This window comes from Chaetura pelagica, unplaced genomic scaffold, assembly GCF_000747805.2.
Source record: "Chaetura pelagica isolate M959 unplaced genomic scaffold, ChaPel_1.0 scaffold275, whole genome shotgun sequence".
NCBI classification, from domain to species: Eukaryota; Metazoa; Chordata; class Aves; order Apodiformes; family Apodidae; genus Chaetura; species Chaetura pelagica.
In genome coordinates, this window is record NW_009953486.1 from 8,940,383 (window position 1) to 8,949,600 (window position 9,218).

Genomic DNA, 9,218 nt, shown 5'->3' on the forward strand with positions numbered 1-9,218 from the left:
CTCGGCCCCTCGGCTCCCGCCGGCGGGGACGGGGCTGCCCCGCAGCTCGGCTGGTTCCCCGCTTCCTTCTCTCTCGGTCCTCACAAGCTGGGACGGGCTCCTCTCCTCTCTTAACCCCCTTCCCTCGCCCTCTGCCGTGTTTGCTCTCTCAGCCCGCGCTTGTTCTGCTCCCAGCACCGCTGTGAAGCTCGGGCAGGTGCCTCCTGGCAGCGTGTGCGGGGCTGTCCCGCAGGGCTGCTCTCCCGTGTGCCCCCGTGGCTTCTCGCCCCTCCTCTGGGTGTGCGCCTTCGTTTGGGGCACCCGCAGGGGGTGTTAACAGGGGGCTGGGGGCTCTTGGGCTCTGAGGTCAGAGCTCCAGAAGTGGGCTGAACTTTTCAGGGCAGAAGCTGAGCTTGTTTTCCCCGGGGTCTGGAGCAGCGACTGACACACAGCCCTGCACCCAACCGAAACCTGAGCATCTGCTGCTCCTGCTCTGGGGCCTTATCAGCAGGCTGAGGGGTGTTTCTCTGGGAAGGACTGGCTAAAAACGTCTTATTTGCCCTGTTGGGGATGGAGGCAGTTGCTGGGAGTTGCAGTGTGGGCTGCAGGGCTGCTCGTGGGAAACTAATCCCCTGGCCGGGCTGTACCTGGAATTACAGTGGAAGTTTCTGGTGGGGAAGGGCTGTTTATCATCTGAGGAATGGAGCTGGTTTAGTTCTCTTAAGGTTTGAGTGTTGAGAGGCACAAACTGCTGTGTGTTCTGTCCCTCTGGCTGCTCCTTGAGTGTGTGAGGACTCTGACATGCAGGTTGCCCCAGCTCAGCTTTTGCACCAGTATCGAAATGTTCCTGAAACATGTGGGAACTGCAGCATCCTTAGGGCATTTCCAGCCCTACTGTTGCCAGTGGGAAGGGCACAGCTTGCCCTGCTGTGGTGGGACCAGCCCTGGCGTGGGTCTGTGGCTGCGGCATGTGATCCAAAACCTGTGTTTTTGGGGTCTGTCTTCCTCCACAGCTGAGCTTTGTGGTTGACCATGAACGCCAGTGGCCCTGGCTATCCGTTAGCCTCTCTCTACGTGGGGGACCTCCACCCAGACGTGACTGAAGCCATGCTCTACGAGAAGTTCTCCCCTGCTGGGCCCATCATGTCCATCCGCGTCTGTCGGGACGTGGCCACACGCCGATCGCTGGGCTATGCCTACATAAACTTCCAGCAGCCTGTGGATGGTGAGCTCCCTGAAACACAGCCCTGCTTGGAGCTGCCTTGCTACAGGGCTTGGGGTGTGCAAGAAAAGGAGGGGCAGGTGGTGGGAAAGGGGGGAGCTGTTGTTTGAGGGGATGCATCAGCTGTTAGGGCAACATTCTGCTGATGTTGGGTTTTGGTTGTAGCTAATCCAAATCTGCTCCTTCTTCTATGGCTGAGGAGATGACCCACCCCACTCCCATCTCTGTTTAGAGATGGGGAAGGTGCTGCAGCTGGGCTCTGGGCTTGTATGGGAGAAGGGCACCTTGCAAGAGTCACTGTCCTCTGTGAGCTGATGGAGAAGGGCACCAAAACCCCTTTTGCCTTTCCCTGGGTCAACCAGCTGCCTGCTGGTTTGTGGCTTGGAGAAGGCATTCTCCTGGCAAGCATCACTGTGATGCTGTGTTGCATGGTGTGGTACCCAGCAGTTGCTTCATGCTGGGGCGAGGCAGCAGTGATGGGAAGGTGTTGGGTTAGTTGCCCTGGAGACCAAAATCCTTACTGGGTAAATGAGCTGGATATTTGCCAAGCTGGAGCTTGCAGGGAAATGAGTGATCCCGTGGGAGTCAGACATGCTTTGGAGGGGGGAAAAAAAAAAAGTAAAAAGGAAGAAGTCTTGTGGCTGGTGGGGAGAAGAGCAGCCCCTGCTGCCCTGGGAGGCAGAGCTGTCTGTGTTGGTTGGGTTAACAAGCTTCTGCCCAGCACTATCTCTGATTCCTGTGCCCATCTCAGCTGCTGTATGGTTTGAAGGCCACGTGTCTCTGCTACTCTTCTCTCCCTGTGTTCATTTCTTTGCCAGCTGAGCGGGCCCTGGACACCATGAACTTTGAAGTGATCAAAGGTCGTCCCATCCGCATCATGTGGTCCCAGCGGGACCCTGGGCTCCGGAAATCAGGTGTTGGAAATGTCTTCATCAAGAACCTGGATGACTCCATTGATAATAAAGCCCTGTATGACACATTCTCTGCCTTTGGAAACATCCTGTCGTGCAAGGTACACGTGCATGTCAGCCCTGCAGGAAAGGACTTGCCACAGAGCTGCCCTGTGTTCTTGGCAGTGCTCTCCAGCCAGCAGAAACTCACTTTCTCTTTTCACTTCCTATGAAGTTTCCACTCAGTTTCCACCTGCTTTGAAGCCAAAAGGTCCTGCTGTGTTTCCCTTGGGAGTAGAGGCTTCACCCATTGCCCCTCTGCTTCCCTGTCCCTGCACAGGGATGTTGTGTGCTCAGTGCCTTGGTGGCATCAGATCTCAGGGAGCCACAGCCTCCTGGGCATCATATCAAGCACTGAGCATCTGGCCCTGGGCTCCCCCAGCTCCCTGCCCTGCTGCCAACACCCAGCACTGCAGTAGGGTATCAGGGAGGGAAAAGGCCCCTGGAAAATGAGGGTGGGTTTTCCTGCAGTGTCCTCATGTGCAGGCGTGGAGAAAACCAGCGTCTGTCTCTTTTACTTCGTCCTTGCTCTGCGTTTTCAGGTGGTTTGTGATGAGAACGGGTCCCGTGGCTATGGCTTTGTTCACTTTGAGACCCACGAGGCAGCGACTCGGGCCATCGAGACCATGAATGGGATGTTGCTCAATGACAGGAAGGTGTAAGTGCCGAGGGGGGGGTGTCTCCCCAGCTCTGTGCTTGCCCCCGCTCCTCCCTTTTCTTGGTGCCTGCTCAGGAACAAACCCCTGCCCTGCTGGGGTGGCCACCTCCTGCTGCTCTGTTTTCTCCCCTCTTCCCACCCCTTCCTGCTGGGCGGGTGTCTCCAATGTGCTCCAGGGCAGTGAGTCACTTGTGGTCGATGCTGGTGGAAGTGTGATAGTGGTTTGGAGCTGTTCCTGTTGGTGGGGAGGGAGTCCAACCCCAGGCTGTGTTTTATTGCTGAGGCAGGGTAATGAGTGCTCACAAAGCAGGGCTGCTCCTCGGTCTTGCTGCCAGCATCAGATAATCTGGGCAGGAAGAGGTTTTGTTGCTCTGCTCAGGTTGCGTCACCTTCTTCTCCACATCCCTGTGTCCACAGAGGGAAGCAGCTTCCTGGAGGGCCTGGGAATAACATGGAGCAAGAGAGCTGGCATTTGGTGGCATCCCTTGGGGTCTTTTGGGGTCTCCTGGGGTGACACCCCCCAGAATGGGGCTGTGCCCTGTGTTACCACTGTCCCCACTTCAGTAGTGCCAAGTGGGTGTGTGGGTTGGGGAACACCCTGGTGGGACAAGTTGAAATTGCTGGGTGTGAAACACAGTGGGTTTGTGGGTGAGCAAAGCCTGCCCTGAGGTGCTGGCCTCTCTCCTGCTCTGTAGAGAGGACATGGAGGGCTTCATGTCCCTTTCCTTGCTTCCTGCAGATTTGTTGGCCATTTCAAGTCCCGCAAAGAGCGCGAGGCCGAGTTTGGGGCGCGGGCGATGGAGTTCACCAACGTCTACATCAAAAACTTTGGGGATGACATGGATGATGACAGACTGAGGGAAATATTCTCCAAGTTTGGTGAGTAGGGTTGTTCAAAGCAAAACATCCTCGTGTCTGATAAACTGGAGTTGGGGCAACTGCAAAGAAACCTAGGCCAAGTGCTTCCTTGACATACTGAGCCCCTCCTCTTGGTGGGACCTGACTGCTTCAACATCACCTCACCAAAGGACCTCAGCAGCTTCAGTCATCAGGATGTTACATGTGCTTTTTGCTAGGTTGGAGGTTAACTTGTTATGTGTTGTCCTGAAGAAAAATTGGTTTTACTTTCTTAGGTAACAAAAATGTTTGGGTTTTTTTTTTGTTTTGTTTTGTTAGGGTTTTTTTTAATTGTCTTGAAACCCACCTGCTGCCTGGCTGTGGGAGCACTGGGAAGAAGAGATGATGAGTCTGAATTTAAAGCAAAAAAGTCTTTTTAATTTAGACCATTGTGACAGGATTTAGTGTTGTGCCAACCCACAGACTATACTAACCATCTCTGGCCAGTGTTAGCTCAGGTGATCTGTGCAGACCATTCCTACAGACCCAAGACGTGTTCACATATAAAGGAGATGAGAACTTGTGGCCAAACAAACTCGATGCACTGGCTGGAGAAACCCAAAGGCCAGCAGAGGAGACAGCAGCATCTGTAGTGGGAGGGATCACCCTCACCAACATGTGCAGCCTCCTATTCCTGCCCCATGGCAGGGATCCTCCTGTTTGGCTCTTCTGTGCTGCCACAGCCGTCTGGTCTCCTTGCTGGCCTAGTATCTCATGGTGGCTCCTGAGCACGGTGCCAGCAGCACCTCTGTGGTGGGCACCCTCCAGATGGTTCCTCTCCTTTCCTCTTGCAGGGAAGACACTGAGTGTCAAAGTCATGATGGACAGCACTGGCCGCTCCAAGGGCTTTGGGTTTGTCAACTTTGAGAAGCACGAAGAAGCCCAAAAGGCAAGAGGTTCCTTGCTGCCCACCTGCTGCCTCAGCCCTGAGCTTGTTGCTTGCTGATGTTCCCACCTCTCCTTGGGGGGAGCCTCACTTGTCTCCCTGGGTGCTGGCACTGGCAGGGGTGCCTGGATGGGCAGGAGCTGGTGCAGGGAGCAGAGCTGCAGCCCCAGCTCGCCGTGGGGCTCGAGTGGGGTGGTGGGTGAAGAGGAGAAGCTGTTGGCTTCCTGCTGTGCTCAGAGCCCTCCCCTGGGCCTGCAGGCAGTGGCCGACATGAACGGGAAGGAGATCAACGGGCGGCTGGTCTACGTGGGCCGAGCCCAGAAGGCTGCCTCAGCCCTGAGCTTGTTGCTTGCTGATGTTCCCACCTCTCCTTGGGGGGAGCCTCACTTGTCTCCCTGGGTGCTGGCACTGGCAGGGGTGCCTGGATGGGCAGGAGCTGGTGCAGGGAGCAGAGCTGCAGCCCCAGCTCGCCGTGGGGCTCGAGTGGGGTGGTGGGGGAAGAGGAGAAGCTGTTGGCTTCCTGCTGTGCTCAGAGCCCTCCCCTGGGCCTGCAGGCAGTGGCCGACATGAACGGGAAGGAGATCAACGGGCGGCTGGTCTATGTGGGCCGAGCCCAGAAGCGGCTGGAGCGCCAGAGTGAGCTGAAGAGGAAATTCGAGCAGATCAAGCAGGAGCGAGTGAGCAGGTACCAGGTAAGGGGAGAGCAGGGTGCTCCATCCTGCAGGGCTGCACTGGTGACGTGCCTGGGGTATCCAGGGACAGCTCAGCCTGGGGACAGCACTGGGCTTTCCAGAGCAGGTCAATGTTCTCAGTCACTTCTGCAATTAAAAAAGACCCACAGGGGGGTCTGGTCACTGCCTGGTAATGTCCTGGGATGCTGTATCAGGAAAGAGGAGAGAGATCTAAACCCAAGTTAATCTTGACAGGTGAACAAATGGGTCTGCTCTTTTCCAGAAATTTAAATATTAGTCTGGAAATGAGGCAACTTCCCAAGGTGTTGGAGCAACTTCATAGCGATGGTCTGGGTACCATGTTCACTCATGGTGTCTCACCTATGAGTGGAGCTCACCTGTGGTCCTGGGTCCACATCACCAGCCCTGCAGCTGCTCTGGAGAGGACATATTTATGGGATGTCTCACCCTCTGGCTGAGCTGCCAGTGAATGTGCATCCAGCTTGAAAAGCTGCTGCAATTCTGGGATCCCAGAGGCCAAGCTGCATTTCTGCCTCTTTGCAGGGTGTCAACCTGTATGTGAAGAACCTGGATGATGGGATAGATGATGAGAGGCTGAGGAAGGAGTTCTCTCCCTATGGCACCATCACCAGTGCCAAGGTGAGGGACTGGGGCTCCTGGGGTCAGCCTGTCTGTTTGTGCAGCCCTTGGGAATGGATTGGGATTGTCACTGAGCAATGCTGATGGCTTGTATCTCAAGCCAAGTGTGAAGGACACTTGTACTCCAGGCTGTCCTGAGGAACTTATTGATTCAGCAAATATTTTATAGCTTTGCTGAGTTACCCCAGCCCAGTGAGGTGCAGCTTATGGGACCTTAAAGCCACATCATCCCAAATATTGCACAGCTGCTCTGCAGTTCAGGGCCAAGGTGACACTGAGACACTTGGAAATGATCCAAAAGCTACTTTGCTCTGGAGAGAGTGGGGTCTGCCTGGCTGACAGGCTGGCTTTTTTCTTTTGGAAGAACATTGAAAGTGTCAGTCTCACCACAGAGAAGGTGTCAAGCTGTGTTTGTGGGTGCAGGGGGGATGGTCTGGCTTTGAGGTCAGACATCTATGACCTGCCAGCTGCCATGGATGGGTACTGCCTGGGCAGGGGGTGGTATCCCCCTCATCCCTAGCCCTTGCTGGCTCCTATGGCATTAAGCACCAGAGCATTGCTGGCCTGTGGGTCCTGTGGGGCTGGGGCACAGACCCCCTGGGTCACAGGCTGCACATCTCAGCCTGCCCCAGACTCTGCCATCTTAATTTCCCAAACCTACTGGGTTTTGCCCAAGAAAATCTTCCCCTTTCATGGAGAAACCACTCCATGGGGAGTCCCTTGGGTCCAGCCCCATCCATCCCACCTGGGGTTGAGGGGCTAAAATGGGGTGCCTGTGGGATCCTACATGTCCCCCACACACACACCCCTCCCCTGCCCCACTTTGCAGGTGCTGCAGCGATCCGTGGACTTAGCTGTCTTGTTCTAATCCAATTTTAGGTGATGACAGAGGGTGGCCACAGCAAAGGGTTTGGGTTTGTATGTTTTTCCTCCCCAGAAGAGGCTACCAAGGCCGTGACAGAAATGAACGGGCGGATCGTCAGCACCAAACCTCTCTATGTCGCGCTCGCTCAGAGGAAAGAGGAGAGGAAAGCAATCCTCACCAACCAGTACATGCAGAGACTGGCCACCATGAGGGCTCTGCCCGGCCCTCTCCTGGGCTCCTTCCAGCCCCACCCGGGGTACTTCCTACCCCCCATCCCTCAGGTGAGTCCCTCTTCCTGGCTGGTACCTGAATCTACCCCCAGGCTGGAGGAGGCGGGTGGCAGGTTGGGCTGAGGAACTTGTCCTGGTTTGGGATTGGTGGGATCAGCCCTGGGATCCTGCATGAACCAGGGCTCGCCAAGGTGCTGGTGGGATGCAGGGGCTCCAGGCAATGGGCTGGGGGGTTAGTAGCCACGGACTGATCCTCGGAAAGGGAACTAAGGAGGAGTTTGCTGTGAGCATGGAGAACAAGTGCCCTGGTGAAAGGAGGGGAGGGAGGAGGGTTGTACAAGTGCAAAAGCTCATGGGGAGAAGGCAGGTTGAGCTGCTGGAGGACATGCAGGCATGAGGACTGCAGGCTGATCTTTAAAGGGCTCTGACATGTTGCAGACCATGTGGGTTTTTTACCTCCTTTGCCCATGTGTGGTGGCCACGGAGATGCTCTGGGTTAGATCTGGTTTAGCTCAGCTCCCAGGTCATCTCAGATAACATGTTCTCCTTTCCTAGCCACAAACCAGAGCTGCCTTCTACAGCCCCAGCCCAGTTGTCCCCATCCGTCCTGCCGCCCGCTGGACTGCACAGCCCTCCCGGCCACCCCGTGAGTCAGCCTGGGGCTCCTGGGGCCTCCTGGCACCACCTGGGCTCGGGTAGGGGCTGGGGGTCTCCAAGAGCAGCACAAGGCACGTAGCCATGGGGAGCTGTTGCCTGGAGAGGAGCACGGGGGGGAGTTGGTGCAGGGCTCGTGGTGATGGGCACCAGGGGATGAGATGTTGGAGTTGACCCCCAGAGGTGAGGTGCTCCTGAGCTTCCCCCAGCCACTGTCACTCCCCACCATGGCTCCTTCATTATTTTGCTACCAGGAAGCTTTATTAATCATGCCCTGTCTCTACAGCAGCGTATCCTGCAGCCACCCCCATCCTGAGGGCTGCTGCCCAGCCCCGCCGCCTGCTCTCCAACATCAGCACCATGAGACAAGCCTCCACCCAAGTGCCCCGTGTGCCCTCCCAGGCCCAGAGAGTGGGTGAGTGGGGGGAGGACCCAGCTCAGACACCACTGTAGCAGCCATGTGTCAGCAAGGGTGTTTGCTGCAAGTTGAGTCTGCCTCTGAAGGTGGGTGGGTGTGTGGGGTTGCTAGTGGAGGTGCCCTCAGATGTGATGGGGCTGGAGCAGTGCCTGTAGTACTTTTGGAGTAGCCTTTCAGGTAATGGGACAGGTCTCTGATACGTCTCTTTGGCCACTGGTCCATTCATTAAAGGTGGTGATGATGCAGCCATGGCCTCTAGGCTTAGTGCTCAGATGGAAGTGGAGGTTGGGAAAGGACCTCCTGGACAGAGGCAGGACTCACTGCCAAGGCCACACCTCCAGTAAAACACTCTCCTGTTAGAAGTCTTTAGAGCAATGGTCCAAGAACCAGACTCTGCTGGTGTCCCCAGTGCCTTGCTGTGCTGGGGCTGTCCCTGTGTCCTGGGGTGTCCTCTCAACCTTGTGGCTGTGCTCCTGCAGGGCTGGTGGGGTGGTGATGGAGCTGCTGCCCTGCAAGTGGTGCCCAGAGCACTCCTCACTCAGTGCTTCAACCCTGTGTCTGTCCCATCACCTCTGTCGCGGGTTAGTGTGGGTCAGGAGGAGGACAGTGCCTGCTGGGTTGGTGGTGTTGTGCTTCTGGGGCTCCTCATGGGCTGGGTTTGAGGAGAGGAAGAAGTAGCCCAGGGCAGAAGCTGCCCACCTGGTGGGCAGGGGAAGGGTTGAGGTGCCCCAAATCATGGGACCATCACGTTCCTACAACCCTCCTGGCTTTGTGTGATTGAGACCAAGGTGATCTTTGATGTTGAGTGTCTTACAGCTTGAGCAAGCAGAGGGGCCAGGAGTCTTTGGCTCATCCCCTCTCCTTGTGTCCCTGTTCCCTCATTTCCCTGCCCTTGCCTCCCTGCAGGAGGGGAGCCAGGGCGAGCCGGGGGCACTTATTTCGCAGCCCACGCCCCTCGGTGCTGTCCCCACCCTCTGCTTGCCATGCAGACGGGCATCCCAGGAGGAGACACAACGAGGTGCCGATGCCCTTGCGGGCTCTCCTGCCCCCTCTGCACAAAACCCGACGGCCCCAGCCCGGCAGGCAGGATGGCAGGGGAAAGCTGCATGTGACCTGAGGGCTGGGTGG

General features: G+C 56.6%; 1 protein-coding gene across 1 annotated transcript in view; it reads left to right on the forward strand.

Annotated features, from left to right (window-relative positions):
* Positions 1–1,011: 1,011 nt before the first annotated feature.
* PABPC1L (poly(A) binding protein, cytoplasmic 1-like) overlaps positions 1,012–9,218 on the forward strand; it is an 11,486-nt gene continuing 3,279 nt past the window's right edge. The window contains exons 1-10 of the mRNA XM_009998783.1: positions 1,012–1,204; positions 2,020–2,213; positions 2,694–2,809; positions 3,549–3,688; positions 4,501–4,595; positions 5,147–5,284; positions 5,828–5,923; positions 6,803–7,069; positions 7,574–7,664; positions 7,962–8,083. Coding sequence (XP_009997085.1) covers positions 1,012–1,204; positions 2,020–2,213; positions 2,694–2,809; positions 3,549–3,688; positions 4,501–4,595; positions 5,147–5,284; positions 5,828–5,923; positions 6,803–7,069; positions 7,574–7,664; positions 7,962–8,083 — 1,452 coding nt within the window. The remainder of the gene's footprint in view (positions 1,205–2,019; positions 2,214–2,693; positions 2,810–3,548; positions 3,689–4,500; positions 4,596–5,146; positions 5,285–5,827; positions 5,924–6,802; positions 7,070–7,573; positions 7,665–7,961; positions 8,084–9,218) is intronic.